The sequence below is a fragment of the Hippocampus zosterae genome, chromosome 14 (assembly GCF_025434085.1).
Source record: "Hippocampus zosterae strain Florida chromosome 14, ASM2543408v3, whole genome shotgun sequence".
Taxonomy (NCBI): domain Eukaryota; kingdom Metazoa; phylum Chordata; class Actinopteri; order Syngnathiformes; family Syngnathidae; genus Hippocampus; species Hippocampus zosterae.
This window is the reverse complement of record NC_067464.1, coordinates 6,809,289-6,826,022: the sequence shown is the minus strand read 5'-3', so window position 1 is coordinate 6,826,022 and position 16,734 is coordinate 6,809,289. Positions and strand designations below refer to the sequence as shown.

The 16,734-nt window shown below is 42.2% G+C and overlaps 2 protein-coding genes across 2 annotated transcripts in view; one reads left to right on the top strand and one right to left on the bottom strand.

The window, feature by feature from the left end:
• LOC127614881 (mitochondrial basic amino acids transporter) overlaps positions 1-16,734 on the top strand; it is a 207,282-nt gene that overhangs the window by 174,237 nt on the left and 16,311 nt on the right. The gene's annotated exons all lie outside the window — the stretch shown is intronic.
• wdr25 (WD repeat domain 25) lies at positions 1,119-16,636 on the bottom strand. Its single transcript, XM_052086310.1, has 7 exons — positions 16,367-16,636; positions 15,568-16,188; positions 10,781-10,928; positions 3,556-3,686; positions 2,418-2,588; positions 2,022-2,162; positions 1,119-1,351 (listed from the first exon to the last, which is right to left on the bottom strand). The coding sequence occupies exons 2-7, from the start codon at positions 16,153-16,155 to the stop codon at positions 1,130-1,132; spliced, it is 1,401 nt and encodes a 466-aa protein (XP_051942270.1). The 5' UTR covers positions 16,156-16,188; positions 16,367-16,636; the 3' UTR covers positions 1,119-1,129.

The following is a 16,734-nucleotide window of genomic DNA, read 5'->3' as shown; positions in this document are numbered from 1 at the left end:
TTGAATTTCTCAATGTCGCATAATCTCTGGCAAGCATGCTGCTGAATTACTCATTACTAACTACAGCAAACTCCCATGTGATTGGGGTGTTATGTTCCAGATCCACCTGTAACAGGTGTAAATCTGAGTGACCATATATAGTACATTTGAAAAGAATTCACCCCTTCAGCAAACTATAAACACACGTACACTACAACAGACCAACACATTTACTTATATTTAATAAAAAGATATAACAAAAAAATAAATTGGGGAAGGGGGGATGGAACGGATTAATGCCATTTGAATTCATTTCAACAGGGGAAATTGATTTGGAAGTAAATAAGGTAAATTGAATAAATTCAGTTACAAGCTTGATGACGGAATACATTAAAAGTCAAGGTACCACCGCATAATATAAAAACTAAAACATAAAGACCATTTAAAAATCTGGGATTTGGAAGTGGCTGTGATGCAATGCAGCAGGGAAAATTTGTAACTACTGCGCTAGCCCACAGAAGCGCTAAAATATGTAGCTGTAGTCTCAATAATTACTAACATCATAGCCAATTAACTCACGATAAGGTTTTGTGTGACCTATAAGATGGGTTTTGCTCAATTTTATTGATTTATTTTTTTAAATTCTAGTTTGAATTGAACTTGTTTTGAACTTGTTTTTTTTGTACTGTATCACCATTTGCCAAGTCTTTATCTGACATTGAAAACAAGCATGAATTACTCTCACACTTGGGGTGTGGGTGGGGGGGGGGGGGCATCGAAAGTGTCATTCCGTACTGAAATTTATCGTGTATTTTAAGGACACTTCAATTCAAAGACAAAGATCACAAGGGTTTGCACGTCATCCCTCTTTAGTTGACGGGTGGGATTTTTGGACAAAGCTGACAAGCGCCGACAGATGTGAGCGATTCATTTTTCTTTAGTCTCGCTCTGGCTTCGATGTTGAGGGAAATGTCACATCAGAGCTGCTGAGAACAAAGGCCCATCAAGACACAAAGAGAATTTTACTTTGAAAGATAATGACTTCGAGGAGTGTCGATGCTGTCTTTATGTGCCCCAAAGATCCAGTTCCACTTCTAGTCTTCACCTACCTAACATTATAGTTCCTTTTTGGGGGGGGGGGGCTGCATCCTCAGTGCCAGACCTTGATCTCGCCGGCCCAGTCGCAAGTGGCAGAGACGGCAGGCAGGACGGGATGCTGGGACACGCAAAGGCACGGCTGGCTGTGTGCTTGCAGCGAGTGTAGCGGCCGACCATTTTGATAGTCGTAGAAGTGGGCCGAGCCGGTGGAGCTGCCGGACGCTAAAATGCTTCCGTCCTGAGAGAATTCGCATCGCACCGCATATCCCTCGACCTAAGAGAGGCAATACTCATGTTAGGCGTCCTCTTTTCAGTGTTGGGATGCATTTTTAACCATTTCAGGGACAGCGGTTATGACAGTGGACAGCTTGTCGGGTTATCAGGTTTCAGGGCGGGTTAAAACACACGAACAAACGGGTCACCTTTGTTGAGTACAGTGAGAGCCAATGATGAGCTTAAATATAAATACAGTTGTGTCTTAATGTGCGATAATAAATTCAGCTTACTTGCAACTCTCTCTTGAAAGACAAACTACAAGAAATAAAAAAATATTAATGAAAATGAAAATGCACCATGGTCATGCTGAGATCTCATTATCTTATCGAACGTAACCCCTGGTGAGATACAATTAAAAATGTGCGGCGTATGTGTGTAATGTAATGCATTGCGTTGCATGCGAGTTCACTCGTCATCCATGACTAGTGTGAGAATATCGAATAGTGCTGAGTGACTTTGTGTTGCGAGGGTTGGGGGGATGTTTTGAAAAGACAAACACCGCAGGCTTTGAAAGTACAAGTTGTTTCCCGACTTACGACACTTCCTTTGCACACTTTTAATTGCATGTCTGTACATCTGACAACATCACCCCCCCCCCCCCCGCCCCCAATATTGATCTGGGCGAGCGACGCTGCTAATCCTTCCCTTAGGCCAGTGTTATTCCTGACCTTGTGTCCTTCGTAACGTCGCCGCTTGTTCATCCTATAGGGCCTCTGGGAGGAGAACAAAGCCACGTAGTTGCCGTTCGTCTGGGCTACAAAGGAATCCTCCTGTGGATGGAGAGCCAGGCTGGGGCATGTGTAGCGCTCCTGGATGCCATTGGGAAATCAAATTAGTACAGTCGATCATATTGAAGCACTTTTTTTGTGCTTTAAAAACACCCAGTACACTACAAAGTTCCTTTAATAACCCTTCCTGCTGATATTGAACCGGATCGATATCGGTATCAGAGACTACTCTCGGCTGCAGTAATGTTGTCGTATCAGAAGTGAAAAAGTTGGATCGGGACACCCCAAATAAAACAATCCCGTTATTTTTTTTTCTTGTTTAACACACTTGCTTACATGGTATATCTGGTTGGAGACCTTGGCGCCGGTGTGGAAGTCCCAGACGATCAGGGTACGGTCTGCAGAATCTCTGCTGACACAGTCGGAGCTCGTGATAACGTCCAGGCCACCTCGAAGGAAGAGAATGTCCAATGTCTGCTGGATTGCTGCTTTGTACACTTTAACAACCTGAGGTGAAAACAAAACAAAAACAAAAACAAACAAATGTTTGTAAAAAGAAAAAAAAAAGAATGAAAAAGACGGATTAATGACACGAAGCAAGAAGTCGTATCTGTTCACAATGGCACAAAGACTTGCTATTCTCATTGTACCAACATGTCCTGTGACACAAACATTTACGATACTTTTGAGAACTGTCATAAAGATTTTGCGAAAGCGTGATGCCAATGACCACAACATTGGAAATCGGTGCGTCTTTCCAGTCCAATACGAGCACAGTGAGTTGGATATCAGTTAGATACACAAATTAAACGAGGTGATGGCTTTATTATGATTTGATTAGTCAGGCTCACCTCTAATAACCACCTAGTAGTCTTTGCAGTTAAGTACATGGCTTGCCACGGCGGCCTTTTAATGAGGCAATCCGGCAGTAGCGATGGTTCATTTGGACTTCCCTCTAATACTTCAACGTAATGGGCTAAGAACGCAACACCTGTTTACAGGGGTCACTCGCCTCATCTGCAATTCCCATTGACACTTAACGGTAAAAGCAATTGCTGGACCCGCATTAACGGCCAAACGCCTGAAGAGGAGAAACGATTCAATTTGCTGTGGGCCAGAATATTATCAGCGAGCACTCCGAATTGTGAATAAGTGCAAAGGATTCCCATCAGAAAGAGTCGACGATGATGAATCGCATTATTCGCTTGCAGCCGCACTCGGAACAATTTATGAGCCCGAAATGAAGTTCACGCCCAACAATTAGTGAGATAACCTGCACAGTTGCTTGGTTTTACGTGAGACTATGACCCTTTTAGTGAGGCATATGCGCGCCCTTCTAAGTGTGTGGCTGAGAGACTGGATGGGATGCGTTCATGGACTCCCTGCCTTTGATTCGGAAAGGTCAAAGCACAGCGGGTGAAGCGCAGTGAATAAAGATGACATGCGCGCAGTAAGGAGGTTAATATGTTTGAACCTTGCAGCAGCGAGAGTCCCAGGCGTTGACCACTGAACTGTAACCTCCGCAAAGGAACACCTCAGAGTTGACGGGATGCGAGACCACACACATCACCTTGAATTGGTTATCCGCTTTGACGATGCGCTGGCCTACTCGGGAAAGAAGCAAAAGCCGGAGAGAAAAGAACAAGATCAATGCGTTTTTAAAAAAATAATATATCGTCACGTCTCTGATCAGCAGGGGGGAGGATGTCTTGAATTATGCAGGATATAGTCAAGCTCTCTAATTATTAGTGTGTCAGCTGAAAACTAAATTGGCTTCAAAATGATTTTCAAGCAATTCAGACCTCGCCAAATGGGAGGAAAAAAGTTCCTCTTCAATTACATGCCATGAATTAAAAAGCATTAAGAATAACAGTGTCAAAAATGTTTAAAGGGGAAGTCTATTCAAAAACATTCTTGTCAATAATATATTTGAACCTCACAGTGCGGAGGTTGTGGGTTTGATCCCAGCTCTGGCCACCCTGTGTGGAGTTTACATGTTCTCCCCGGGCCTGCGTGGGTTTTCTCTGGGTACTCCACTCCGGTTACCTCCCACATTCCAAAAACATGCATGGCAGTCTGATTGAACACTCAAAAGTATCCCTCGGCGTGAATGTGAGCATGGATGGTTGTTCGTCTGTGTGTGCCCTGCGGTTGGCTGGCAACCAGTTCAAGGTGTCCTCCGCCTACTGCCCGAAGACAGCTGGGATAGGCTCCAGCAAGACACTCGTGAGGATAAATTGGATCAGAAAATGGATAGTGGAATTTGCATCAAGCGACGAAATCCACCCATTTTTCTCCATTTCGGTGGACGGCCATTTTGAAACTTGCTACCACTTGAAAAGGACATCAGAGCTGCTCACGGCTCAAACGACCAATCACGATTCAGCTTGCGAAGGTCACATGTCCAAACTCAGGAAACCCGTGAGCCGTGATTGGTGGTTATTTTGCTTCAAACCCTTTGTTGTTGGCTTAGGATAACGGATCTTTTTTGCATTGAAAAATAGTTGAACAAAAATTACATTTATTTCACGTATTTTGTACATACAGTACGTAAAGTAGTATTTTTGTCATAAAACAGTGGTTAGGATCAAGATTTCACATGAGCAAGACTTTGTGACGCTAAAATCATTCCATGTTTGTTCTATCTCATGAGGTTTCACAATTTCATTCCAGAAGCAAGGAAAAGGTGCACATCAATTGTTTGCACACACCCGTCTTGTCAGAGAATTTTGGGAAAAAAAAAGGCAGCCATGTTGAAGAGGAACCAAAATGTAGAATCTAGTTCGGGTTCGAGGCAGCCTTCGTTAAATCGATTCATAAAATGTCTTTCGTGAAAACAAAATTGAAACACTTGAGGGCCTTCGACGCAATTACCCCCGAGAGAGCGCGAATAATAATTTGTGTCAGGCGGTGAATTGCAAACTATGTGGCAGCACGCTGTCAAAGGCTATGCAAAGCAGTACACCTCGGGTCTCAACGGCTGCTCATTAATTTCAAACAAAACATCGAGGCACACATGCAGAACAGTGAGCCCCTCCAAATAAAAAAAAAGAAAAAACTTGAAAGTTATTGCACACTTGTTCCGGAATATTGCTATCAAGCCGTCATAGAAGTGTGAAGCAGCTCATATACTATAAAAAAAAAAAGACGGTCCTAATGGTGGACTACAGAGCCCGCTGTCAAATTTGATTGCATCGATCCAAAATCTTTTCACAGGCAGATTTTGCGACGCTCACTCGCTCGCTTCCAGTTTAATTGGCTTAGCCACAACTTGCTCCCGGAGATTTAAACCTCATATTTTCTCATCAAGAGCCTCCTCGTCATGAAGAGTGACGCGCCATGTTTTAATTAAGAAAGGATCATTGATGTCAACAGGGAGTGGTCACATCACAGTGTGTAGCGATGACACACTGTTAGGGGAAAGTGGTGGCGTGGAGGGACGAGTGGAATGGCGAGGCCGGGGGGGAGGCTAGGAGTTGGCGGGGATGGAATGGATATTCGGCCTTATGAATTAAAACAAGGTGCTGTCAAGACACAGGTTTGACAGGCATTATTGGGCAACAAACAAGACAATCAATGTCCCAATCACACTTTTTTTTTCCCCACATTGGGATTGCAGGTGAGTTGGAGCATGCTACAACAGACTTTGGACAAATCACCCGGGATTGGTCGCAAATCGATTGCAGCACACTGTAATTTTAGGGAAATAATATAGACTGGCGTCTATTTGATTTTGTGGTGAGCTGCATAGCATTATGAAAGCATGTCATATGCACAATGTTAGCAGAGTTTATTTAGTGTGATGGGATTAAAGTCCACTTGGGCATAATATGGTGTTTAACCATTTGTGGCATTTTCTATGATATGTTTGTGGGATAGGCCACGCGACCCTTGTGAGGATCAAGCGGTTCCGAAAATGAATGGATGGATGTTTTTTGGACATGCAAAAATCACTACTGCGTGCTTTTCACGTATGTCAAAGCATAATTCAGAGTCTTTGTAGACTGGCTGGATATAGCGGGGCTGCTCGGAGGGATACGGCTCATTCATTTCAAAACAGTACTTTTTTTTTTTCTTGTAACCGCGTCTCAAAAGCAGGTCTATTGTAAAATGATGCGTACAACATACACATATACTTTGCCGGTGGCATTTGGAGTAAATGCTTCACCACGGGCTGCTGCTGCTGAATGGTTTGTCAAGCGGTCTGCACTACTCTAGGCTGTGATCATCCAGCCACATTGTTTGCCATCGGCCAGTCCAAATGTGTGCAAATGAGAAATAAACAAATTCCTATGAATGAGAAGAAGTGGGTGAGTCTTTTGGACTGAAAAGGATTTCCTGGATCCCTTGGAATTTATTTCACACAGTCAGACAAAATCAATACATTGCAAAACACATACAACTCAAATCAAGGTTGCATGAAACGGGTCAAAACGAGGCACTCATTCAATTGCAATTATGTGTGGCTAATATCAAACACACTTGACATTTTATCATTCAGAATTGGGCTGACATTTTCAGGGAAAACATGCCTTGAAAAAAAACATTGTTATGCATGGCACCACACAAAGGCTCGAGAGGGCATCGAAAGCAAGGGTGTCAAACTACTTTTCAATGTTGGCCACATCGTAGATTTGGTTTTCCTCAGAGGGCCAATTATTACTGTGGAAACAACAAAAAGGTCAAGTCACCTAAGTCAGTGGTTCTCAAATGGGGCTACGCATAGTCCTGGTGGCCCATGATAGGGGGTATGTGAGATTCTAGAAATCGATTTCAAAAGTAGCGGCTAAGCACTTGATCACAGCAGTTGCCTCTCTGCCACCAAGAATGAAAACAACAACAACAAAAAATCCTCTGAAGCACAAGACCAAGTGTCTCATGAAAACTCAGTTCAGTGCAACAATGCAATATTCACTGTTGATCGTAATCTTCTTTGTAATGATTAAAGATATACAGTTTTGTGAAAGAGATGTATTTGATCAGTAAGGGACAACATCAGCAAGTATATGAGTATTATTTTAGTTTCATCTGTATGTGTGCGACAGTTGAGAACGTTGCAACGCTATTGAATACATTTTAAAAATGTTTCATGATGAAAACGTTTTGGACCTTGGCACAGATTCATTTATTTTATTGCCGAATTAATCCTAATCAATCAAAACTTTTTAAAGCCTCGAGGTATCAAAGGAGACAATATTTCAATGCGGGCAGCATAGAGGCTCGAATCCAAAAGGCTCATGTAGGGCACGCACACACAAGCACGCTCGCTCGCACGCGTGCACGCCATCTACCAAGCAGCCGGGCAGTGTTGGCACATTTCCCTCCGTCAGTCTCTGCCAAAGAGCATGTCCAAGGTGCAGCTCAACAGCTGCCACTTCACTCTAATGGCCTGCAGAAGAAACTCATTCCTTATCCTCTCTGCACCGCTCTCTATCTTTCGCATTCGCTGGCATCTTACCATTTCTCTTTCTTGTTTCTTCCTATTGCATCTTAACCTGTCTTCCTTCCCTACCTTCCCTTGTCCACTGCTGCAGTGAAAGCCTGCCTGCACCCAACTGGGAGGTGGAGGGGGAGGGGGGGGTGGAACTGCATCTCTGTAAATGAAATTGGAGCCTGGAACAAGTGCGAAAATGGCTGAGGAAAATGTGCTTCTATGGTGGTGTACAGGCAGGAACAGGAACAGTTACAAAAGAGCAAACAGCTCTTGACAGAAAGCCACACTGAACTCCTTGTGATGTTCTACATGTAAAAAAATCATCTACTGTATTCCGCATAAATGCTAGGATATATATTATTCTTAGTTGTGCTAAACTGGAAAGAAAAGCTGTACTATTAGTGCTGCAAAAAACGTGGGTATTAATAAATGGCAGGGCAATTACGTGCGCCGCTCGGGCCACTGCTGCAGCCGGATTAGCTGGAGAGTTAGAAAAAAGTCAAAGCCTGGGTTTTAGCCACATCCAATTACGCCGCAATTGTGCAGAAACAGGACTGGAATCCCCGGGTCCCTTACTGATATGCGGCTAAATTGAATTGGTTTCATTTAGTGCGGCTGTGTGCGAGCAACTCACATTTGAAACAAATAAACCAGAGAAGTGTTTGAATTTTAAAGGGTGTGAACATGAATAGAATATCAAATTTTAAAAAATGACATTGAGCTGATGGGTGGCGGTTAAGGACGGTTGAGGGTGCACTGAATGAGACGGACAAGGGTTTCAGCTGAGTTTTTAACTAGTGTCATGTACGAAGGACAAAAGGGGGGAAAAAAATTAGCCCAGATAGACATAACCTGAATTTGTACATAAGACAGAATGAGCTGCACGATAACGCAGAAGTAAAGTCAGAATGAAGGTAAATACACCTCCATCCATCCGTTGGCCATAACCGCTTAATGAAAAATAGTAAGCACAGCGCAAGAGTGTCTTGTTATGCAGCATGACAACATGGTCTTACTGCAGCCTAGTAACCTAGAACATACTGTATACTGCATAATGTGGGAGGAAAGCGGAGTACCCGGAGAAAACCCACCCATGCAAACTCCACACAGGAAGGCCGGAGCCAGGATCAAACCCACAACCTCTGCACTGTGAGGTCAACGTACTAACCACTGGACCACCGGATACAAATACCGATAATAATAATCAAGGGACCAGTCAAAATGTGGCCGCGGGTTGCTTTCCGCCAGTAGCCTATCCCTGGTACAGACATTTTTTATAAAAAATGGGGAATGTTGAAAGATATTCAATATTCAAGGCCAGGGCTCTGTCCCTATTCTACGTGAATAGCAGAAGATTACTTTATCCTCATGCTCAAATGTTAAAAAAATAAAAAAATAAAAAAGACCAAAAACAAATCTGCTCACCCAGAATGATCGAATGCGCAGCTGTGGTTTCCACAGTATAGGCTCACAATACTCTTTTTGCAGAGCAGATGCTACTCAAAATAGTTTTTTGCAGTTCACATTTTCACGTTGGTGTCGTGTAAATCAGACAAACCCAACAGCAACTGGTTAGAAAAAAAAAACAGTTGAGTGTGTTTTCGGCTGTGGCCTGCAAAGCTCCAGACTAAGGTCATGGCGGTTACTCCAGCCGCGATGTATCAATTATTGATCACTTCCCTGGAGCTGCCTGTGTGCTAAATGTGCAGGCCAAGCTATTATCCTTCGGCCTTATTGGCAGTATTGACAGACAAACTGAGTGGGGAAGGACAAACGGAAGCACGTCATCACAACAAAGTGTTGACGTCGGTGAGGCAAACACCATGGGGGCTTTAAAACCAACATCTGGCTCATTCGGCTAACTCTTATTTACATTAGAGCTTACATTGCGCCGTGTCAGAAGAGACAGACATCGGATCATGTTGTTAGGTTCAATTTTCTTTTATGTCAAGGGAACATCTGCACGTGCTTACTTTTTAAGGACTCCAAGTAACGTATTAAGATAAGATGGCTCGCCTGGCCGGGTGGAAGCAAAACGTTGCTGCGGTAAATGTCACCTTGAAAATGCATTGTACAATGACACAAAAGGCCCGGCGACAACACAATGGTCCAAAGGATTTGGCACCAAGTCATGAAACTAAAGCGAGAACAAATGACAAAAACACTACCCGCTGCGCGCTGAGAAGTGAGTGTAGCGCAGCAATACAAAAATGACTTATCGCTTCGTGATATAATTAAACCACAGTAATGTTTTCACTATGTCCAAAAAGCACTTTTGTCTGATAGTAACAGATGTTTGTATATTGGATTGGATAAGCGTTATTGTCAAATCTACTGTATGTGTAACATTACATGTTTGTGTATACAATTGATCGTAGCAAAAGAAACAATCTTGTTGCGCCGAATTAAAAATGTTACACATCCACAAAACTACGAACCACTTTAGTTAGATTACAATAGCCTTCAGTTTTATCGATGCTTAGGGTTTTGTTAAACAATTACCGTATTTTCTGCAATATAGGGTGCTTCGAAGTATAAGGTGAAGCTTCAATGCATGGCTTATTCTAGAACAGTTTTCATAACGAAGGCGCACCAAATAATAAGGCGCGTAGAATAGAAGCGAGGTGGCTACGGTTGAATTACGCATCCACTAAATGGAGCTATGCGAAAGTGAATACAATGCAATACAATAAACTTTTATTTATTTTGAGCTTCCACAACCGCTGCAGCTATAACAAAGCGCTTTCCTGAGCATTTAAAATACGACGTCCAAGAAATCAAAATATTGATCCAAATATAAGGCGTGTCGGATAATAAGGAACACTGTCGGCTTTTGAGAAAATCGAGTGCTTTTAGGTGCGCCATATAGTGCGGAAAATAGGCTACATTTAAGGGGTTGAGGGTTCGAATCCGGGCTCTGACCTTCCTGTGTGGAGTTTGCATTTTTGATGGGGTCTTCAAATACTAATTTTATGATGAGAAAATGTGAAGTCATATTATTCAGTGTAAGACTATCGTTTTATTAGGAATTTAATCTCAGTTTTAAGAATTACGACAGTAATATTGTTTCCAATATTGTAATATTGACCTTTTGTGTGCACAGGTTCTAATTTTGTTGAGATTAGATTTTTGGTGTTATCTCCCAATACTGTAATTGGTTTTCTCCATTTTTATTAAGTTATGATGACTCTACACTCATAGGTTTAATTTCATTAAAAAAAGTTAATTTTGTTATTTGATGCCTCACTGCTGGCCTGCTGCTCACCAGTCTCCGCGTCGGTAACCACGGCTGTGTTGTCAAAGGAGCCAGTGAGGAGCTGGCGGCCGCAGGGGCTCCAGCGTGCATCCCGCACGGCTCCTGAGTGGCATGTGTAAACCCTCAGGCATCGTCCGCTCTCAGCTCCGTCCCACACCTGAAAGGCATCACAAACAGGTCTTGAGCGCACCTATGCGCAGACGTGGTTTTCATCTAACAAAACCTCAAAAGACACTTAGGTAGGCTACATAGCAGGAAAACCACAGTACTCAGACTTTTATTCATCTCTGATCGAGGCGCTAAAGTTAGCTTTCCGATTATCATGACCATCACCAATGTAAAACTACAGCATGGTAGGCCTGAGTGTTGACAAAAACCTCAAAAGGGGTTTTATTCATATATATATATATATTCATACACTCAGTGAAAATTGCACCACTAGATGGTGGAACGGTATTTTGTTTACCGCTGCAAATTTGACAAACAATTAAAACAAAGTATTTCAGATGAGTAGTTTTCGCTGAAGATTATCAAATGTCAAATGCAATTCTGCTTTTTACCCCGACGGAAAACAACGGCTGTAGTTTCATTTTATACTGTCCGTCTTCAGGCATGATTATTGATGTATGTTCTGAGATGTTAATTTAAGTTTGTAAATGGGGAAACCAGAATGTGTTCTCTGTAAACACATAGAGGGATCTGACACTACACTCCTGACAGGCATCAAATGTGATAGCAGGCTGCAGATGAATTACAGAGGGCAAAAAAAAACAAAAGACAATGTCCCAAAAGGAGACACTGATTTATGACAGAAGTGCTGATCTCTTGTGTTTCTTAATTGCAGTGGCGTGCTCGCACAGTGGTCCTTAGACTTTGGCAAAAGTCGATACAGTGACAAGCGTTTCATCAGACTTACTGCTGCTTATTGGGGCTGATTTTCAATCTGACGGGCCGCAGCTCAGCCTGACATCAAGTGGGTGGTCTTGTCAGGTGCTCGCTCAAATGAAATACGACTCTTAACAACGGGAGGGATTTTTTTTCCAGGGTGCTCCACAGTGAAAGCTCTACGGGCCCCTTCAGACGTAACTCGGCTTCTGTGTTATATTATTAAACACACTCTTCACACAGCATTACAAAGAAAGCTACTGTATCAGTGTGGGAGACTGAAGAGAAAGGGATGCACACGGTGGACTGGAGTTTACCAGGGAAGGTTCAAAAAGTTAAGTTACACCTTTGCCATTGTTAGATATATCAATTCCTTGGCTCAGCAGGTCAAGACTAGGACGGCATACTGAGACTTCAGCTTTTCAACATTTGGGGGCTTTAAAATCAACCAGGCTTTCTCAACTTTGTCTTCGGATTTTTTTTTTTTTTCTCGGGTTTCGCCACAGAAGGTCAACGTTGATGCTAAAGATGGAGCACACACGCGGAAATACAACGGTCATAGCTTCCTAGTACAATATGTCTAAAATGACAGTTAGGTTGACAATAACAATGAAAGAAGACAACATCACACTTAGGTTAGTCTGTAAAAGTGAATTTTAAGAAGTGCTTTTGAAAGCTGTCACTGGTTTTGCGTATCTTCGCTTCTCCGCCGGCATTATGGACAACGCCGAGGATCTGAGGCTGCCATCTAGCTGGCTCAATAAGGTCTTGGTTATGTAGCTCGGAGGCAAATCAATACATGCTCTAAACGGCAGCAGTAAAATTAAACCTAAAACAAACTGGTAGCCACTGTGATAAAACTACAATTGGGGTGATGCGACGCCATTTGTTTGACTCAGTGAGCGTCTATCTACCTGTTGAAATGTGAACCAGCTGAAATTAAGAGACTGATTTACAGATCGAAAAGTCACAGTGGCCTGAAGAAAATAGAAGGATGTATTAATTTTTCAAGGTTTTGTTTGATCATTATTGATTTGATTTTGCCTATGGCGCAGAGGGGGAAGAAGAATGACTGGACGCTTTTATTGATGCGAGTTGTGAAGGTGAAATCCATTTTTGGCTGTGTGTGTGATAACATCTGTAAAGCTACCACGGCTGGATTAAACGATAAGGTTAGAGTTTTTGCATGTTAAGGAAGAACTACATCAGATTCCAGGTTATTGAGTCATAGAAAGTTTTGTGCCACCCAGCAGGTGAAATCAGAAAGGTAGTCTTTACACCAGCATCAGCGTAGCAGTAAAAGGTCACTTTGTAGTGCTACATTATCAATGGGCAGAAAATGAAAAGACAAGCAAATTGTACCGAAACTGAATCTTGCGTTACACCACAGTCAATAGAGAATACATTGGGAACTAAACCAAACCTTGCGGGATCAAAAGCTGCGCTGTGAACGAGAAGGATTTAACATGGGACCTGCCATCAACTAGCCGTTTAAAAATAGGTTATAGGTTGGATTTTCTTCTGCCTCGAATACTTATTTACATACACGTGTAAAAATTAAAACAAGTTGTTCATTCATGATAGAGTGGAAATTTGTTTGTTTTCTTTTTATCTTCTGCATGTAAACAAACAGGCACGAAGTCCATTAACTAACTCGGACCAAAGGAAGATCACCTAGCACAAAGTAAAACTAATATACCGTGTTCACTTCATCTTGTAAAACGGTTAAGAATGTTGAAGTATAGTGGATAAAGTCGGTTCGCTCCCTTTCCTTATGGGCCTTCACGTCTGTCACACAGAATTCATCACACAAAGGTTCACTTCTTTTTACACCTTTCTGACAGTTAACCATTTTAAAACATTACCCTTCCAAAAAATAAAAATATGTTTGCGACAGCGTTGTAAAATGCTTTTGTTCCGACTCAAAGGTTCGACTGTACTGTATGATGTTGGGCTTGAGGAAACACTGCCATCTCAAGGCTGTTGTTTCAACTAAGCACATCACCAGGAAATATAAAAAGGCTAATATCGTGTGACTCCATTCTACGACCATTACCTAGCATGAATAGAGGACAAAATAATGAACCAATTAACGCTCTGAGAATAATCCCATAAAATGTGAGACCTGTAAAAGGCTGTTCTCTGGCCCTTTGTCTACATTGTCTTTATTTTCACCGGCCACTCTGCACAGCGGATCCTTCATGATGACTCATTGGCTAATCTGCTTTCTAAATGGCTCGGGGTAATTAAAAAATAAATTAGTATTCCTATTATCAATGTAAAACTACTGCCTTACACCTTTCGTCGCCATGGTGACAATGGCTCATTGCATACGGTCTGAAAATAAGTTCGGGCGACTGCTAAAGAAAGACAAGCTGAGAGAAATGTGAGGACTTCACACACTGTGTCTTCAGCCAGAAACAATAGCAAAGAACATATGTAATTTAAATATAAGTTCCCCATTAATGCCAGGTTCATAATTGCGACAATTGTTACTTGAATGTTCTTTGAGTCACAGCGAAGGAGGAAATGTAAATGCTAATTCTTTTTATTGCTGAATGTGAACAACTAAACGCACATCCGGGTGCTCTAAATAACACGTTAATCAATTAAGACATTGATTCTGTGACAGCAGGCCAAAGCCAACACTCATGGATGGACATTGCCCCCTGGTGGATTGGTGTACTGCAGACAATCCATTACTTTAGAGATGCTTTGGGGAGCAAAAAAAAAAAAAAAAAAAAAAGTTATTAAAGATTTTTACACCCAAAAGGTAAAAAACGCTGCAAGAGCTGGCCCTGAAACGGTAATAACTTTCACAATGTACCCTATTTTCAAAAGGATCGTATCATCGCAAAGCTTGCTGAACACAGAACCTGATGACATATGATAATGATGCCAATCATTTTTAATTAAGTCTGTCGGCACATTTGGTGCACAAATTAGTGTGTATGCACACCCGTCAGTAAATGAATCCCAATGAGGACGAGCCCTACTGAAAATGGATGGATGGATGGTGGTGATAATTAAAACTGCAGGCAACTGAACATACAAGTGCGTATGTTTTTTTTTAGTTTATGTATTCGGTTGACAATTACTCTCTCCAAAAACAGTAAATGTGATGGTATCTAACGGACTGTCTTTAGGATTTCCACTGAAGAAAGTAAAGATGGCCTTAACGTGCACTTTCAATTACCATGACTTTCACAAAATGAGCGTTTCCAGGTAGACCCTTTACAACACTGCTTCAGTTCCTGACCGCGTGTTACATTTTATTTAATAAAATGAAGTACATGGGATAAATCTGATTATTCAGTGGATTGGAAAACCAAAAAGACAAAAAAAGGAGAGAAAATAATTCTATTGGTGTCCTGTTTAAGTAATCTGAGCCTGAGATGCAAAACACCCAAAGCTTATTTTCCTTATTTGGCCACCAAGTCATGCATGAGGAGCGACAGTGAAGTGGCTTCCATGCTGCCGCTGGGCTCATTTGAATATGCAAATAGTCCTCTGCATATTGGAACTGATTATTCATTGCCAAGCTCTCTTAAGAATTGACAGCAGGGTGATAAGGTTTCGGAAACCTGCATCTCTTGACCTTTCTCGCTCCTTTTCCCAGGGATAAATAGAGAGAAGGGGAATCCGAATAGATAAGAAATCCCACGGGTGCTGACATACATTGGACTGACAGAGACAGATATGATTGTGCAGAAAGTGGTGCGTGTTGTTTCTATATCAAAATGGCAGGATGAATGTGTCACAGCATATCAGATACATTGAACATCAGCTAAGTGATTACCTCCATGACTATGGCCGAACAATTTTGAAATTTACAACAGTGCCCTAACCCGATACTCTTTTTGCAACTTTAACCACCTCTAATTATTAAGCCTAAATCAATGTACCGGTACCTTAAAGATCTTGTCCATGGAGGCAGACAGCAGTAGATGACTTCTCTGAGCAACTGGACACCATTGCACTGTGTTGACTGGACCCTGGTGACCTTGAAGGCTCAGCAGAAGCTTCTTGGGTATCCTAGCAGTAACAGGAGCGGGCGTGTGAGCAAGATGTAGCTTCACTTTCTGAGATATTGCTGAGAAAATGTGGTCATCTTTTCCGTGAACACTCCCTGTTAGGTTCTCCTCTTTCACTGTGGAAGCAGTGACAAGTCTTTGCCTCTTTGAAATATAGGGTCGGACACCGGGCGGAACAGTGCAGGGTCTTTTGGGCTTATCAGAGACATTTGGTGGGGAGTATGGAAGCAGAGTAGCGTTCTTCTGAAGAGCAGCAGGTGAGCTTAGAGAACAACCCTGCTTTTGTGAAGAGGTGGCGTCTTCTCTGGACACAATCTGGTGGCATTCTGACAGTGTGCTGTCAGAGTTCGGCATCAGCTGCAACAAATGGCAGTCCTTTGCTTTTTTTCCTGACCCAGCTCCTTCTTTCTGGTCAAGGCGTTCATCCTCAGACTCAGAATCCTCATAGGCCACCAATGTGGTCATCCCCGAGGGCTAACAATGTTCCATGGGTGACATCTAGTGGTTAATGAACAAAAGCACACAAGAAGAATTAGAACATAATAACAATACCCACAAAAACATATAAGTAAAGTTGTTTCTTGCACTTGTGATTTTAAATAGTGGCTCGGCATGTCCTAATATGCATATAGCCAGAAGCTTCGAATAACATGCTGGAAAACAAACGAGAAGCTACCTTATTTGGTACGTTGGCGTCTTAAATTCGCTTGTTGGCTTTTCAGTGGGCATCTATCTCACACACGAGAAGGAGACACTCGCTGGCTGTCTTCTACCCTCCTCCAAACATTAAAACAACAAACGTGCACTGTTTGTAGTCGACGTTTTTGAACTGTTTCCTCTGGAAGTACCGGTTGAGTATCTGCGCCGGAAATAAACTTTTTTTAACTTCCGGTAAAGGGTCCCGCGCTTTAAATATGTCCCCATTATTATTACAACCCTATAAGTCAATTTTATTTTTGACATAAAATGAAATCCAAAACATTGTACATGTGTTATTATTAATATGAAACGTGTTTTTATTCAAACGTTTCTTCTCCAAAAGAC

Coding starts and splice junctions, on each gene's coding strand:
- wdr25 (XM_052086310.1), bottom strand. CDS start 16,155: ATGACCACATTGGTGGCCTATGAGGATTCTGAGTCTGAGGATGAACGC. Junction 10,929..15,567: donor CCATGGACAAGATCTTTAAG/GTACCGGTACAT, acceptor GATGCCTTTCAG/GTGTGGGACGGAGCTGAGAG. Junction 1,352..2,021: donor GACGTTACGAAGGACACAAG/GTCAGGAATAAC, acceptor TGCCTCTCTTAG/GTCGAGGGATATGCGGTGCG.